Consider the following 17489-nt stretch of genomic DNA (forward strand, 5'->3'; position numbering starts at 1 on the left):
CTGGTGTTTCTGTTGTGTTCTTGGCAGTGCATAGGAACCCAGCCTCCTGTGTTTTGACCTTCCTGCAGGCACTGTGGGACTTGAGGGCAGCAGATCCATCTCCCGTCCCTTTCTGCATGATGGTCACTAGCCGATCTGTGATGGCGTCCCTCCCTCATTGATTTTCTGTGTTTGGAGTATGTGCATATGTGCTTTACAGAATAAAACATCTGGGTTTGCTTGGTTTTGTCTTCTTTCCTCCAGCCTGATAGCGATTTAAACAAGTGTAGGCAAGGAGCACTTACAGGGTTTTGCAGGCTGGTTTTTCAAGTACCACCTGTCATGAGGATGAAGGGTGGCCAGTGTTTACTACTAAGGTCACCTCAACAAATCCATGGGTCTTTATCTAAAGAATGTAAAACCTTATAAGAGACCTGGGAGAAAAAGCACATCTCCCTTCTGTATTACAAGGACATCTTGCTTTAGAACTTAGTGGTGAGGTACTATGCTTTCAGTTCCCTCACACTCAGAGAAGCAGCTATTATCAGAAAAGTGAAATGACCACTATGCAGTGGTCAAGTTCATTGTGAGTATAGTGCAGGTGTGGTGATGCACATCTTGTGGTCTTAGTACTGACGATAGTGAGGTGGGAAGTTCAAGGTGAGGCTGGGCTATACAGTCCCTATCTTTTCAAAAAATTTATTTTGGAGACAGGTCTCACTAGGTAGCCTAGGTGACCTGGAACTCTGTATAGATGAGTGCTGGGATTAAAATCATGTGCCATCATGCCCCCCAGTTACATTTATTAATGTGTGTATATGTATATGGGTTCATGGGTGCCATGGTTCATGAATAGAAAAGTAAGGACAACTTGGAGAAGTCACCTGTTCTCTTCTACCATGTGGGTCCTGTGGATCAGTCATCAGACTTGGAGGTATGGGTCTTTATTGGCCATCTTACTAGCTTGATAACCTATTTAAACAAAACAAAAACCAGAAAGCAACACCTCATTTGAAATAGTTGGCCTTATTGCCTCATTTTTTTTTCCCCTTCAGGACAGGGTTTCTCTGTATTGTTTTGGAGGCTGTCCTGGAATTCACTCTGTAGACCAGGCTGGCCTCGAACTCAGAGATCCATCTGCCTCTGCCTCCCAAGTGCTGGGATTAAAGGCGTGCAACCTCTGAAAACTAAATTTCTTATGCTATGTTACTTGTTTGTAGATGAATGAACTCTAAAAATAGGAGTTGGGCACAGGTGTATAATTCAGGAGGCCGAGACAGGATGATTGACTCTGAATGGGAAGAAAAAAAAATATAACAAAGCTAACTCAAAAACATGTCAAAGTGCATAATGCTCTGAGACCTTAATCTATTTTTAGTGTTCATTGGTGTTTTGTCTGTGTGAAGGTAACCCTGGAACTGGACCTGGGTCCTCCATAAAAGTAGTTAGTGCTCCTACCATTGGGCCATCTGTCCAGCCCCGAGTTCATTCTGTAAACCAGGTTGGCCTTGAGCTCAGATCTGCCTGACTCTGCCTTCCAAGTACTGGGATTAAAGAACCAAACCAAAAACAAACTCCAAATTGCCATGGTTAAAACTGTCAACTTGTCAGGATCTAGAATTACCAAGGGACCAAACCTGGTTACGTCTGTGAGAGTCTCTAGATTGGGTTTCTGTCTATCAGTTGGGGTCCTGGACTGAATAAAACTTGAGCTGAGCATCTGAATTCTTCTTTCTCTGCTTTCTGACTGCAGATGTAACGACCTCATGATTCTGCCACCAGGCCTTCTCTGCTGTGACTCCTCAAACTGAGCTAAAGTAAAACCTTTCCTTCTTAGCATGTCCTTTTGAGGCATTTCATCACATCAGCAAATAAAGTACCTAATACAAAAACCACAACAAAAAGGAAGCTGTCTAGAAAGGCAAGCCAGAGCTTAATTAAAAATAAGTTTTATTGATTATGTATAATTTTAGCTATACTAACATATAAACTTTTTAGAATTAGTATTAAATGACTATAATTATATATTTTACCAAGAATAATCTAAGTCAGTTTTGGTGCCATGTTTGTTGAAAATTAAATTCATATTTTCCCTAGTCATTATACGTCTATATGTAGGAATCAGGAAGTCTTCTCCAAACTCACACCCCAGCCCTGGACTTCATTATGCAAAAGCACATCTTCATCCCAGCAGATGCTCCTCTTGTTACACAGACCCCTCTCCAACGACTTAATCACTTACTAAGTCTGCCTTCTTGCCCACCGTCTGATCTTTCCTGTGGGACTAGAAAGGCATAGACAGCAGTGAAGAGCTGTTCTGGACACTGTATTTTGGGTTTGTCATTTTTGCTGGAAACCCCAATTTACAACAAAACACCTAGTACGTAGGTCAATGTTTAACACAAGATGAGAAAGTGGCCCGTTGCTTGCGCGGGGCTTTTGGCAGGCCACAAAAACAAACTGCTGCTGCTGGGAGCCAATGTCCTCTGTCGTGTTCCAGCTGAGGAGCTGGAGTGTCATTCGAATTTCTCATCTCCTTCCTCCACGTCTTTCAGACTGAGCACTTCCAGAGAACCTTTGCCTTTGGTTTCCTTTTTTATTAGCTCATCGATTTCTCTGAAGCAGCCAGGGTCGACCAGACATACCTGCAATGATGATGTAGCTGTTTACCAAGGGAGGATAGACAACAGCAGCACAAGTTAAAGTCAGCTTTTGTGCTCAGAGCAGATCTGTGGCTGTGTTCAACGTGTTGCTCACATAGTGGAGGCCAGGGCAGCAGGCTGGGCCTGGTGTTCAGCCTTGATGGTAAGCATCTGTTGTTGGCCTTAGGAAAAGTCAGTCACTCCTGTCTGAAGACTCACCTGGCCAGTGCTGCAGCTCACAGCAAGAGCCAGCATCAGCCTAGAATGCAGACCCTGGGTTCAATCCCTAGCACCTCCCTCCCAGGAAAGGCATCCCCAGGTTCCCCAGCTCTAAACTAGAGGGGTTGTAGCAGGCTATGGTCCTCTGCAGGCTGAAATCTAGACTAACAGTTCTCAACCTGTGGGTCGTGACCCCTGGGGTCACCTAAGACCACTGGAAAGCAGATACTTAACATTATGATGCATAACAGAGCAAAGCTAGTTATGAAGTGGCAATGGAGACATGTTATGGTGGAGGGGGTCACCACAGCATGACAAACTATTTAAAGCCCTGCAGTATTACGAAGGTTGAGAACTGTATCAGACCCCTATAGTCAGTGACAGTCACCTCTACCTGTACTGAGAAGGACTGGTGGGTTCTGAAAAGTTCAGATGTTCACAGTGCTGGTACACTGTTTCTCTCTTGAGTAACCACCCACGACCCAGCAACAAATCCTCTCATTGCTAATGCTTAAAGCATGTTCTGGTAAAAAGGAAGATGGTAACGTGTAGTGTCAAGTTTACTGTGCAGCTTTAGGTGACCCTGAACTCTGATTCTCCTGCCTCTGCCTCCAGAGTGCTGGGATGACAAATGTACACCACATGGCTCCACTCTATTAGTTGTCCCATAACAGAAGGCTCAGTGTAAAATGGATCTTATTATTTAAAAGAAAACAAACACAACCAACATAACTCTATTATGAATAACCTAAGAAGCAAATACAATCTTGTGTGTGCTTAATTGTCTATGCAGTGTCCTATTTATAACTTCACATGTTAGTTTAGCCTACAACTTTTTTTTTTAAATATTTTATTTATTTATTGTGTATATAGCCTTCTGCCTGCATGCCAGCAGAGGGTACCAGATCTCATTCAAGGTGGTTGTGAGCCACCATGTGGTTGCCAGGAATTGAACTCAGGACCTCTGGAAGAACAGTCAGTGCTCTTAACTGCTGAGCCATCTCTCCAGCCCCTAGCCTACAACTTCTTAATATAGTTACATGATTTCAATATGAAACATCCCCAACGGGCTCATGTGTTCAAAGTTTCATCCCCAGCTGGTGATACTAATTTTCCAATTCTGGAAACTTGAGGCGATGAGGTGTGGCTCTCTGGGGACCTGTCTATAAGGTACACCTGGGCTCTTATTCCCCCACACTCCCTCTCCTCCTCCCTGTTCACCGTCATGGACTGAACCCCCTCAGACTGAGCCAAAACAAACTTTACTGCCTTATTCTGTTCTCTCAAGTGTTTGGGTCACAGCTGTGCAAAAGTAAGAAATACAGTATTTAATCAGAAAATAAGCTATTCTGGTGGAATGAAGCCAAGAATAACGTCAACATTGTAATCTTGGGCCCAGGCTGCACCACTGGCTCCCCCCCACCACCATCTTACTATCTCCAGCTGCTGGCTGTAGTCCTCACTCTCCACGACCTTCATAAGTGGCTTCAGCTTTTCCTTCAGCTTCTTGCCTTCATTGACTGGCAGGATGAAGCGCAATCGCATGTGGGCACGCTCTATCTGCATCTTCTCTTTTAACTGCTTTATCACTTCCAAAGCCTTTCAAGACACAATGGGGAGTGCTTGTTACAGTTTTGTGCTGCACTAACTCGTATGTTGGACATGAACAAAGTTTACACACAGCTACATTGTGCCAATGGCTTCATGGCTACACAAGCAACCTTAGAAAAACCTAGAGAAATGAGATAATGTCTCATTTTGTGAAATGGAAACAAGAGAATTGTCTGTTTTGGAAGAAAGCACTGTCAAAAGCTGGGAATGTTCACTCACCTGCTGCTTTGTGCTCTTGTTGGGCTTGACTGAGTAGTGGATGTCTTTCATGGCTCTCTCAATGAGGATAACCGTGTAGGGTCTTTTTGTTTCTGGGTTCACGCACTTGTCTGCCACAATGGTTGCAATATCCCTAAACATCTGCTCCAGCTGTGAGTGCCGTTCTTTATCCGACACTTGAACTTCTCCTTTAGTCAGAATCTAAAACGACAGAACATATAGAAGATCCCCATCAGGGGGACTGGAGAAATGGCTCAGCGGTTAAGAGCACTGATTGTTCTTCCAGAGGTCCTGAGTTCAATTCCCAGTAACCACATGGTGGCTCATAACCACCTTGAATGAGATCTGTTGCCCTCCACTGGCATGCAGGCAGAAGACTGTATACACAATAAATAAATGTTAAAAAAAAAAAAAAAAGAAGATCCCCATCAGTTTTAGCTCTTTTTCTACTGCACAGAATTAGCTAGAAGAAATGAAGTTTTGTCCTCGGCAGCTGCTCATGCCAAACCATGTGCTGCCTACATCCAGCACAGGATTTTATTTTTTTCCGAGACGGGGCTTCTCTGTGGTTGTGGAGGCTGTCCTGGAACTTGCTTTGCAGACCAGGCTGGCCTTGAACTCAGAGATCCGCCTGCCTCTGCCTCTTGAGTGCTGGGATTAAAGGTATGGGCTACCACAACCTGGCTTACATTACAATTCTTAACAGTAGCAAAATTAAGAGTTTAGATGTAGCAATGAAATAGTTTTATGGTTGGGGGGTCACAACACGAGGAACTGTATTAAAGGATCAATGCATTAGAAAGGCTGAGACCACTGTTGTAGAGGCATGGCATAAGGAGAAAAAAAAAAGGCCCTGGGTTTAATCCTCAGAACCACCACCACAAAACAAACTCAGGAGGCAGCGCAAGCAGATCTCTGTGAGTCTGAGGGCAGCCTGGCGAGCACAGCAAATTTCAGGCCAGCAAGAGCTGCATTGTGAGTCTGGGATGGGGGATAGGAAGCCCAGTGAGGTTAAAGAGCTGACTTATTGGAAAATTTAATTTCTAAAGTTTGATTTAAAAAAATCCAAGGGCGGAGGAAATCCAGAAGCTGGACCTAGTTCCCTTTATGTCTCCAAAAACAAAAACAGTGATCACATAAAAACAAGTCTAGGAGTCTGGATACTCCAGGACGACTAGTGGCTCTTTGTGGCAATCGTGTGCTCCTAAGGGAGGGCTGAAGCTGGGGTCCAGTGTCAAGGGTTGGGACGGAAGCTGCAAGTGTCAGTGCCCCACCAGTCTACCTAGAATTGCCAGAGACCTCTCAACACCACCAGTACTTACAGGGAAGCCACTGAAGACTAAAGGGCCCCTCAGACAAAACAACCACCTTTCCCTACGACAAGGACCAGGAGGCTGTGAAGGCACACAGCAGTGCTGTGCATTCCAGGATGCCTATCCAGAAAGGGGACATTCTTTCCCAGCCCTCTTCTACATTGTCAGACCTCTGACCTGCTTGAAGAGGACCAGACTGCACACTTCCCCTTAAGTGGGGTAACCCTCACCATCCCGAAAAAGGCCAGAGGACTTGAGAAGCTGGGGTACACACACCCCTTTTGCCTATGAAGAGGCCCTTTCCACCATTCTCTCCAACCTGGATGTTGAACTGCCACCCGTTACAATACAGCTATTTCAACTTCTCATTCCTCTTTGTTCATGCTATTTTAATAAAGCTGTGTATGCATAGTAAGTACACTCCTACTAATACTGTGATTGGTATTTCTTGGGATTAATGCAGCATAAGGAAATTGAAAATCTGAGTTAACGTGATACTGGAGAGGCTGGAGAGAAGGCACAGTGGAGTGCTTGCTGCTCTTGAGGATTGGAGTTCAATTCCCAGCACCCACACCAGGGGGCTCACAAACACTTGTAATTCCAGGTCCAGGGGATCTAATGCTGTTTTCTGGTCTCTGTAGGCACCTTGCACAAATGTGCACATTTGCTTGTTGATACATACACATCGAAAACCAAAACAAAACAGCTGGAGCCAGGTGGTGGTGGTGGTGGTGGTGGTGGTGCACGCCTTTAATCCCAGCACTCGGGAAGCAGAGGCAGGTGGATTTCTGTGAGTTCAAGGCCAGCCTGGTCTACAGAGTGAGTTCCAGGACAGCCTCCAAAACAATACAGAGAAACCCTGTCTTAAAAAAACCAAACAGCTGGGCATGGCGGTGCACATCTTTAATTCTAGCACTCAAGAGGCAGGTGGATCACTGTGACTTTGAGGTCAGCTTGGTCTACACAATGAGCTAGAGCTAGTGATACTCTCCACCCCAAACCCCCACATGTTATATTGCCATTGGGTGAGGTCGCATGATGCAGGGGGATCAGAAGTTCCAGGCCAGCATGGCTATTGAGTCTGATGTCAGCTTGGGCTACATAGTGAGACCCTGTCTCAAAAAACAAAACACTGTACAAACCTCCCGAATCTTCCAACAACATAAAAAAAAAATGCTAAAACAGTAAAAACTCATCGAGAAGAACAGAGGCCCTGATGCTGTCCATGAACATGGGAATGTGTTATGCTGCAGCTGGCAGAACCTACCTGCTTACAGATTTCAGTCTGGTCATCTGTCCCAAATGCACTGATGAGGTCTTCCTTCTTGGCAACCTGACCTTTGGAAACATTTACAAACACTGAGTGGGTCTGCAGAACTTCATCAAGGTCTTTTTCCCTTGAAAGGGAAAAGAGAAAGTTCCATGTGAATTCACTGGACAGCTGGAAATCCATTCACATTTAAATACAAGATGGCAACAAGATACAGGGCAAGTGCTGAAAACTGGGTGTGGTGTGCTCATCTACAATCCCAGCATTTAGGAGGTGGAGGCAGGAAAGCTGGGAGTTCAAGGACAGCTCCAGCTATATAGTGCGTTCTGTGCTACTTGAAACCCTTGTCTCAAATAACCAAAACCAAAAAAGAGAAACTGAACACTCTCTCTCTCCCTCCCCCCCACCCCAGGGGACTACCTGTGCAGGAAGAATCTCAAACTCGGGACAGGATCTGTATTCTTCCACTTAATCACAGACGGTAAAAAAAAAAAGCCCAGAAAAAAAAAACACGTCATCGTGTTATGTAAGGAAACACAGGGTGTGGTGCTGAAGGCTTCCATCTTGGAGAATCTGCCCCTAGATGGCAGTAGTGAAGAGCTATGCACTTCGATAACACTGGAGAGTCTGAGGGGTATATGTGACTTCTCCTGTTCAAAGTTCAGTAATTCTAGGATTAGCTTCTCGTTTACTATCCCAGGAAAATGACCACAGTAAGTTTCTTTTCTTTGTGAGAGTATTTGGACTATCGGATTCCCGTCTTAATCACTTATGCAAGAAGCCTCCGTGGACGGGCGTTGGTGGCGCACGCCTTTAATCCCAGCACTCCGCAGGCAGAGGCAGGGGTATCTTAGAGAGTTCGAGACCAGCCTGGTCTACAAAATCTAGTTCCAGGACAGCCTCCAAAGCCACAGAGAAACCCTACCTCGAAAAAACAAAACAAAAACAAAAAACAAACAAAAAAACTATATAAAAAAGAAGCCTCCCTCACTCTGTCCCCCCCCCCAATTCGGGGCTTCTTGGCTGCAGCTTTGTTTTGTTTCTCGAGACAGAATCACACACATTCGTTCCAGGTCGGGAACTCGCAGCAATCCTCCTGCCTCACTCTCCTGAACGCTGGGATTACAGGCCTAGGCCACCAGGCCTAGCTATGATGGAGTTTCTAGTTGGGAGTTTTTGATATCAACAAAATCCCAAGCCAGAACCCAGTTGGAATCAAGCAAACCAGGCCTATAAGGTACCCATTGGTGTCAGGGGTCGCGGTTAGGGAGGCCGGGCCTCGGGGTGGCCGGTTCCCTGGACTCTGGGCACAGGATCACTCACACGCCACTCCGCCAGCCGACGACCTTGTTTTTATAGCAGGCGATTTCGAAGCGCTTCCCTGCCCGCTTCATCCGCACCACGGCCACATTGGTCAGCCTGATCTGGTTGGTGGGGGTGAAGATCGACATGGCGGCTGCTCCCAGACCTTCGGGCTCCCCAAGTGCTCGGCTGTAACGACCCCGCGGCGCGCGAACTCCAGGGGTGCTAGGCTCTTCGCTACGCTAGGGTAGCTGGCACTGCGCACCCGACTGCGCTACTGCGCCTGCGTCAGGCGGTGCACTTGCCGGGCGAAGGCTAAGAAGCCTGCGCGGTGAGGCTTTCACGCCCTCAAAGGGAGGCGGGCTCCGATGACGTCATTCACGTGCGCGCCCGCAGCTCCTAGTGGCTGGTGAGTAATGCTCACTGACCCAGTGGAATCACGGTGTTCGAGTTGAGCCGTTCAACAGTTCTTCAGAATTCAGGAGCTGCATTCATTTTAACCTTTTAAGCAGAATTTTAGTGGGAAAGGAGGGAAAAAAAGTGTCACGAGCGTCCGTCGTCTTGTTTTCAATAATTATCAACCTGTTCGCATTCTTGTTTTATCCTCCCTCTTTGGATTTTATTATTTCGAACCACCAGGTGTGTGATGGCCTTCGCCTGTAATCCCAGAATTTTGCAGGTATAGATAGGGTACCAGGGGTTCAGGGTCATCCTCGCCTCCACAGGGAGCTCGAGAACAGCCTGGGCTATTGAGACCCTGTTCCATCCATCACCCTGGTCAAAGCACACCGTGGTATGGTTTTGGCCTTAAATACTTAAGAACACACCCTTAGCAGACACTCCCAGACACATTTTCCCCAAGGCGTCAGTGCCACCCAATATTCACGTCGCGTTCTGCGTTCCCCATCTAAACAGTGCCCGCCACAGTCGATTTGATACAGTTTAGACTCAAACGAATCCACACCTGAACTGCATACGACGACAGCCAATGTCTCTCTCTCTCTCGCTCTCTCTCTCTCTCTCTCCCTCCCTCCCTCCCTGCCTGCCTCCCTCCCTCCCTCCCTCCCTCCCTCCCTCCCTCCCTCCCTCCCTCCCTCCCTCCCTCTCTCTCTCTCTCTCTCTCTCTCTCTCTCTCTCTCTCTCTCTGTCTGTTATATTTTGAAACAAAGGCTCCCTATGTAGCCCAGACTGGTCTCTAACTCACGGGCCATCTTCCGGCCTCAGTCTCTCAAAATGTTGGGGTTAGAAGAAATGTGCTCCTCCTACGCCTGGCAGCCTTTAGTCTGTGTTTTCTTTTTTTCTTCGAGACAGGGTTTCTCTGTGGCTTTGGAGGCTGCCCTGGAAAATAGCTCTTGTGGACCAGGCTGGTCTCCAACTCACAGAGATCCACCTGCCTCTGCCTCCCGAGTGCTGGGATCAAAGACGCACGCCACCAACGCCGCCCGGCGAGATTCCTCGTTCTTTCTCATTTTACAATTCTTTTGGCCCGGCGGAGTGGCATATGCACTAATCGCTTTGTAAATTCAAAGCCAGTTTGCTGCACATAGCAAGTTACAGGCCAGCCAGGGACTCTTGCTCCAAAGAGTAGCTATCCCGAATCTCGTGATCCTCCTGCCTCAGCCTCAAGAGCTCTGAAATCACAGGCCCGTCTTACTGCGCTGTCCATCACATAGCCCTGACCTATGTTGTGTCCTGGAATCCACTACGTAGAACAGACTGGCCTCGAACTGTGAACTCACCGAGATCCGCCTGCCTCAGCCTCCTGAGTGCTAAGATTAACGGTCTGCATCGCCACACCAGGCAGTCATTCATTTCTTGGGAGTAACTTGACTGCGCCCTGCCCTCTCCACTTCTTAGAGTCAAACCGAGGGGAGCAGGAAGCGCGCCTCCCGCTCTGGACTGAGCTACCCGCAGGCCCGCCCCTTTCTACTCTGAGCCAATCCGAGAAGTACAGGAAGCGCTCCAATATCTTTCCCAGCGTTACGAGCCGGGCTTCTCTCTGGTCCCGCCCCTTCCTCATCTAAGCCAATCAGAGGGGAGCTTTGAGCTTCCGCCCGCTCCGCCGTCTCCTGGGCGCTCTGTGCTCTGTGGCCAATGCGATCGGGCCTGCGGACGGCATGGCTGCCTTAGTTCTGTGAACCCGGTCTTTCTGCTCGCCGGCCCGCGCTTTCTGCGTTTGCTGGCGGCCTGTGGGGCTTGGGCTCCGCGGAGGATGGGTGAGGCCGGGCTGGCCAGGGTCTCGGGCGGGCAGGAGGAAACAGCTTCCCTCCTCACGCTGGGGGCGTAGGTTGTTGCCCTCGATATTTTACTCTTTGGTTATATTTTTTTCTCTTTGTCGTTTCATTATATTTTTGCTTTTCTTCAGAAAGGGTCTTGTTTTGTATCCCAGCGACACTTATTGTGTCTCTCAGGAGACTGGGACTCACCATGTAGCCTAGGTCTGGCACGCATTTGTGTAGCAACCGGCTTGGCACTCAGAACGTGGTTGAGGCTGACCGGGAATTTACTTCCCAGGGGGCTTAGGAAGCTGTCACATAGCCTAAACTGGCCTGGAACCCGGCATGTGGCCCAAGCTAACCTCCAAATTTATCCTGGACCTCTTGCCTCAGTCTAATGAATTGCACGTGGGGGGGGGGCAGTCACTAACCCCAGAAAGGGGGAAAAAAAAAAAGACTCCTTCCTTATACATATATAGAGACTTCTGGGTCTGTTGAATAGTACCTGTAAACCCTAAATTTCAGGTTTCAAGCCCTTTGAAATTTCTTTAGCTTCAGTGTTTAAGGCAAGCCTCAAATTTAAAAAGAGTTAGGTGTGGGCTGAAGAGATGGCTCAGAGGTTAAGAACACTTACCACTTTTCTAGAGGACCGGGGATTAGTTCCTAGCACCCACAACCAACTGTGACTCCAGCTTCAAGGGGTCTATTCTATATGCCTCTGGTCTCCGGGGCTCATTGCACATATGCATGTGTGCACATGAACATATGCAGATACACACGCCTATACGTAACTAGAAGTAAAAAGAAAAAACATTAAAAAAAATCGGGGGACTGGACATTGAGACACATGCCTACAGTCCCAACACTTGGAAGGCAGAAGCAGGTGGATTTCTGTAAGTTTGAGACCAACCTGGTCTTCATAAATGAGTTCTAGGATAGCCAGAGCTAGAGAGATCCTGTCTCATACAACAAACAATCAGGGGCAGGCATGGCACTGTTTGGATAGTGAGACAGAAGGATTGTTGTAAGTTTGAGGGTGGCCTGGTCTTCATAATGATATCTTGTTTCAGCCAAAAATAAATCAGCCATCGAAATTTCTCAGATTGTTGAACATGAAGTTTGCTTTTAATTGCTTCTTTATTTTGTATTTTCCAAGACAGCGTTTCTCTGTGTAGCCTTGGCTGTCCAGGTACTCTCTCTGTAGACCAGCCTGGTCTTGAACTCGTAGAGATCGACCTGTCTCTGCCTCCCGAGTATCGGGATTAAAGGCGTGTGCCACCACTGCCAGGCTGGTTTTAAATTGTAAAACATCATTGGGCGTCTTTGCGTGTGGCTGCATGCATTGTTACATCTGTGTGTTGTTTTAAACTCAGGTCCTCCTCTGGATGTGTGGGACTTTTCTTCACCTTTGCTGTTGCTATGGATGAATAGGTTCTACATCTATCTGGGCTGTGCTCTGGGAATCACCCTTTGGATCTGTGTCCAGGTTGTCATTAAGAAGCAGGTAATTGGGGAAGTTTTTTTTTTCTTTGTACCTCTCCCTTTGAAACAGTTTTTAAAAAGTTAGGTGCTTATGTGTGGGCATATGCTCATGAGTGCAGTACCTGTGGAGGCCAGGAGAGGGCGCTGGATCTTCTGGAGTAGGAGTTAGAGTAGCTGAATTATAGGTGTTGGGAACCAAATCTGGGGTCCTCTGCAAGTGGAGTATATGCTTGCAGTTGGTTCTTTCCTTCTATCATGCGAGTTCCAGAGATTGATCTCAGGTCATCAGGCCTGGCCACAGGGCCTTTGCCCATCTTCCCATCCAGCTTGTGAGACAGAGTTGTTATGTATTCCTGACTGGCCTGCTACACATTATGTAGCCAACTAGCCTTGAAGTCTGGGCAGTCCTCCTGCCTCTACCTCCTGAATGCTAAGATTGCCAGCATGCATCGCCATGCCTAATGCTCACAGAAACATCAAATCTCCTTTTTGTTCATCTAAATTTTTTAAGAAATTTAATTAATTTATTTTACATCCCAGCCAGTTTCCCCTCCCTCCTCACCTCCCATACTCCCATCTTTTTAAAAAGATTTTATTTATTACTATGTACACAGTGTTCTGTCTGCATGCCAGTCAGAGGAGGGCACCAGATCTCATTATAGATGGTTGTGAGCCACCATGTGGTTGCTGGGAATTGAACTCAGGACCTCCGGAAGCGCAGTCAGTGCTCTTAACCTCTGAGCCATTTCTCCAGTCCCTCTGTCTAGATTTTTTTAATGCCTTGATTTTTTTTCCTCTTAAGATTTTAAAGTCTATTATAATAGACTAAGCCAGAATCAAGAAGATTTTTATAAAGGAATTTGACCTACAAAGATAAACAGCTGGGTGTGGTAGTACATGCCTTTAATCCTAGCACCTGGGAGGCAGACACAGGTGATCTCTGTGAATTTGAGGCCAGCCTGGTTTACAGACTGAGTTCCAGGACAGCCAGGGCTATATAGAGAGACCCTGTCTCAAAAAAGTCAAACCAAAACAATAAATAAACAAAACAATAAGCAAGCAAACAAATATAACTAAAGGAGAGAAAAATAAAGGTGTTTTGCATCCTTCAGGGACTAGGATAATCTTTCCTTATACCCACTAGAGGCTAGAACATAAAAATGTACAGTTTGCCCTCCGTATCCTGGTGGTTTTCAGGATTAAGCTGAAGAATGGAAAGTATTTGGCAAATGGGCTGTCGAGCTGGCTCAGCTGGTCAAAGCACTTGACGTGCAAACCTGACAACCTGAGTTTCAGTCCCCAGGGCCCACATAAGAAGCTGGCTGTGGGCTAGAGCAGTAGCTCTGCAGTTACCAACATGTATACCTCTTGCAGAGGACCCAAGCCAGCACCCATGTCATGTGACTTACAGCTGCCTGTAACTCTAGTACCAAGTGGTCCAACACCCTCTTGTTTATCTTCCAGGTCATTCGCTCTCAGGAAAAAAGTGTCCCAGGGGCTCCCGACAGCTCTCTTCCCCTTCAGAAGAAGCAGACACACGTGTCTGGAGTGAAGATTTTCTATGGATCGCAGACCGGCACCGCCAAGGTGAGAGGGCTTTGTACAATGCCTCTTCCTTTGGTTTCTCAGCCTTTAAAGAAGATTCCAGAAACCCTTAGCAGTGAGCTTCGTCAGTCTTCCAGTCCTATCCTACTCCCTTTGTTCCTTTCTGGATGGTTTCCTTCTGTTGGGCCCAGTGTCTGTCGGTCCTGGGCTCGGAGGAACCCGAAGCCCTTGTCTGCCTCTGGAGGATGGAGGTTCTACCTGTGGGAATAGGACGTGGACTTCAAGCACATCCAACCCTGGGACATTGTGCCATGACATTGTAACCTTATGTGAGAACCTCGCTATGAGGTAGGAAAATTACCAAACACTGGCAATGAGGGAAGTTTGTGATTCTTTTCTTTTGGTGGGCTGCATTTATAGCTTCCCTGGTGTGCCTGCTAGAAAAAGGTGGATCATGGTGGTGGTGTTAGGGATGGGTCCCATCTCTGGCAAGTTCACACGTCTATTCAATGTAATCAGGGAAGGTTGCAGAGTCCCGCTGGAGATGGACCAGAGTCAGCGGCTTCTCTTCTTGGGTCCTCGTGTCTCTTGCCTCCCTGGAATGAAGGTCACAACTATTGAGAGCTTTCTAGGAAAAGACTGATCAATGAGAATGAATCATTAAAAAACAAACCCAATAGAACAAAACAAAACAAAACAAAAGGGGGGGGGCTAAAGAGAGTTCTACTGCCCTCTTGTGGATATTATACAAAATAGCTGTTTTGTTTTGAGACATTCTCAAGTGGCCCGTTCAGAATAATACTGTTATTTCAGTTTAAAAACTGTTTATTTTGATGTGTGTATGGGCATGTATGTAGGCACACATGTAGGTGCCAGAAGAACAAGTAGCAGGAGTCAGTTGTCTCCTACCATGTGGGTTGGGGGTGGGGCTTCCGTCCCAGGTTTGGCAGTAAGTGCCCTTACTCACTGAGCCATCTATCCCAGTGGCCCCATTCAGGACCTTAAGGTAGTTTTGTTTTGTTTTGTTTTTCAGACAAGCTTTCCATGATGCCAGGCTGACCTCAAACTCTATGTACCAGAGACTGACCTTTGCTGAGTAATTCTTATGCCTTATCTTGACATATTAATCACATAATGGGGTTTTAATGGCTTCTTTTAATTGGTGGTCACTGGTAAACTCTAGTCACATGGTTGGTTTTTCTGGCTACCAGTCTCTACCCTGAAGCCATCTAAGGGCCCCCTCTAGTGAGTCATGTCACTGGCAGGATAGTGAGTTCAGAGGTTTTCGAGTAGCAAGGGTGGCCTGCTCACCGTTGTGTACATGCACTTGGGCTGTGTGTAGAGTAGGCATGCTCCCCTGGCCCCGGCCCGTACTCTGTCCACTCACCTGAGTGTGTTTTCTTCCATGGTGCTCTTCTACTGACTCTTGTCCATCCATCTGGTAAGCCAGAAGCAGCTTCAGGACCAGGGCTCTGTCCGTCTTGTTGGCTCCGTGTAATGTTGTGCAGAAGCGTGGCCGGCACAGCCAGTGCCCAGTCAGTGAAGTGCCCATTGCGACAGTTAGGGGGCATAGGGGGCCCTGTCTGGGACTGCTAAGCAGAGGAGGGTGTTTTTCTCGAGTGTGCAAACCTGCCGGAAATGTTAGCATTCCTCAAGCATTTGGTTCCTGGGCTTTTAGAGAGCTGACAGGTGGAGGGCAGGTGCCACCTGGACCCTGCCTTCCGGGCTTGTCTGTTTCCTCCCTCCCCCTTGTGCTGTAGCCTCCCTGGGTTCTGTCAGACAAGATGTGGCCTCCAGGGCTTCTTCCTGTCTGTCACCTAGCTTCCCATGCCCCGCCCCCCAGCTATGTTCCTGTGCAGCTGTGTACCTGTAATAGCCAAAGGACAACCTTTGTAGAGGTCACCAGCATAGCAGGCTCCCAAATCATCACCTGGAGACTTACTATTAGTTATGAGCATGTGGCCTTACCTTGGGCTTGTTTTTAGTTAGCTTTTTTTTTTTTACTTTAGTAGCCCATTTTTGTTAATCTGTGTGCTGCTCCCAGGCTCGTGCACCTCATCCACACACTGTCCATCCTGATTTCCTGCTTCCTGTGTGTCCGGCTGGCTGGGCCCCTTTTCTCTTTTCCTGCCAGCCCCACCCATCCCTCCTCTGCTTAGCTATTGGCCATTCAGTTTTGTATTAGGCCAATCAGGTGCCCTAGGCAGGCAAGGTGAAACAGCAACACGTCTTTACAAAGTTAAAGAATTATTCAGCAACACAAACAAGTGCAACACATGTCTACGTAGTTAAATAAATATTCTGTTCCACAACCCAGGGGGTCCTCGTGCTCACAGATAAGCACCAGGAATGTTAAACACGCAGGACTTACCTCTTCAAAGGAGTGAATGTGGGACCTGTTTGCCACCCAGAAGGCTGGGAATGGGTGTGGTTAGTAGCCCGGTGACCTCCGTGCAATCTGTAGGCCGGGCCACACCTGAGTTGCCAGGCTATTATGTTTATCACAGAGTTCTTCCTCCCTAGACCCATGCGTGTGCACATAGGTCAGAATAGCCGTGGGAGTTGGTCTTATCTTTCCACCATGTTTGTCCCAGGGGTTCAACCTATCAAGCCAGTGCCTTTTATGCATGAAGTCATCTCACCAGACCCAGCCTCTCTGTTTCCCACTCTCTTTACAATTTTTCTGTTCTTATTGGCAAAGAACTGAAGTAAGTGTGGATTCATCCCCGTGCACACCTTTATAGATTGGAAATACGACTCAGTGTCTCATCTTTGTAAGAATACCCTGTTCATGATGATGAACGCTCAGGACACAGTTGCTGCAGAAGCATCCACCACAAGGGGGCGCCATGCCCTCTTGCCAGCTGGAGCAGTTTTCCTTATTTGGCACACTGAAGAGTTATTTGTTTTTAATTTCCCCCCCCCCTCTTTTAAGGGATTTGCAGTGACTCTTGCCAAAGCAGTCACCTCTCTGGACCTGCCTGTGGCCATTATAAATTTGAAGGAATATGACCCAGACGACAACCTGATAGGAGAGGTTGGTAACTGTCTTATTTTTCCCTTCAATTAAAACTCACATTTGGAGATTCAGAGGTGGCTCAGCAGTTAAGAACTCATGTGGCTTCTGAAGAGAATCTAGGTTCAGTTCCCAGAACCCGCCTTGGATAGCTCACAGCGGCCCATAATCCCAGATCCAGGGAATGTGATGCCCTCTTCTAGCCTCATTCAGATCCAGGGAATGTGATGCCCTCTTCTAGCCTCGTTGGGGACCTGTATTTATGTGCACATAGCCACACACATACACACAGTTAAAATAAAACTTTAAAATTCAAATTTAATTGATCACCTGTGCTGTGGGGTTATTAGACTCTCCAGAACGATTTGAATTTTCATGATGAATTGTTTCAACTGGAAACTTTTCCACTATGACACAGGAACTTCGATTTGTTTTTTGAGTTGAGTTCTTGCCCTGTGGCCCTGGCTTGACCTCAAACGGAGCAGTTCTATTGCCTCTGCCTCCTGAGAGTGCTGTGATTTCTGGTGTACCGCTGTGCTCAGCTCCAATGCCAACATTTAAGAAATGAACTTCACTTAGATAATGGATACATTGTGTATTATTATTATTTTTTATAGATTTAGTATGTCTTTTTTTGAATATCAGTGTTTGCCTAATTGTAAGTGCACCATGTAC

General features: G+C 47.1%; 2 protein-coding genes across 4 annotated transcripts in view; one reads left to right on the top strand and one right to left on the bottom strand.

Annotated features, from left to right (window-relative positions):
• Positions 1-1912: 1912 nt before the first annotated feature.
• Positions 1913-8874, bottom strand: Sbds (SBDS ribosome maturation factor). The gene is made up of 5 exons (XM_040731474.1): positions 8577-8874; positions 7251-7380; positions 4671-4871; positions 4275-4439; positions 1913-2624 (listed from the first exon to the last, which is right to left on the bottom strand). The coding sequence occupies exons 1-5, from the start codon at positions 8702-8704 to the stop codon at positions 2496-2498; spliced, it is 753 nt and encodes a 250-aa protein (XP_040587408.1). The 5' UTR covers positions 8705-8874; the 3' UTR covers positions 1913-2495.
• A 1723-nt stretch (positions 8875-10597) lies between these two features.
• The window catches only part of LOC101841209 (S-adenosyl-L-methionine-dependent tRNA 4-demethylwyosine synthase TYW1), an 83537-nt gene continuing 76645 nt past the window's right edge, over positions 10598-17489 (top strand). For all 3 annotated transcript variants that reach the window (XM_013120718.3, XM_013120720.3, XM_013120719.3), the window contains exons 1-4: positions 10598-10771; positions 12145-12275; positions 13718-13840; positions 16734-16835. In XM_013120718.3, coding sequence (XP_012976172.1) covers positions 10768-10771; positions 12145-12275; positions 13718-13840; positions 16734-16835 — 360 coding nt within the window. In that variant the 5' untranslated portion in view covers positions 10598-10767. The remainder of the gene's footprint in view (positions 10772-12144; positions 12276-13717; positions 13841-16733; positions 16836-17489) is intronic.

This window comes from Mesocricetus auratus, unplaced genomic scaffold (genome assembly GCF_017639785.1).
Source record: "Mesocricetus auratus isolate SY011 unplaced genomic scaffold, BCM_Maur_2.0 Super-Scaffold_100025, whole genome shotgun sequence".
NCBI classification, from domain to species: Eukaryota; Metazoa; Chordata; class Mammalia; order Rodentia; family Cricetidae; genus Mesocricetus; species Mesocricetus auratus.

Excerpts from the sequence above, each read along its gene's own strand:
- Sbds (XM_040731474.1), bottom strand. The coding sequence starts at position 8,704 with ATGTCGATCTTCACCCCCACCAACCAGATCAGGCTGACCAATGTGGCC. Across the intron at positions 4,872-7,250 it reads AGACTGAAATCTGTAAGCAG|ATTCTGACTAAAGGAGAAGT; the intron begins GTAGGTTCTGCC and ends CTGTCGTTTTAG. Across the intron at positions 2,625-4,274 it reads ACAGCCAGCAGCTGGAGATA|GTATGTCTGGTCGACCCTGG; the intron begins GTAAGATGGTGG and ends TCATCATTGCAG.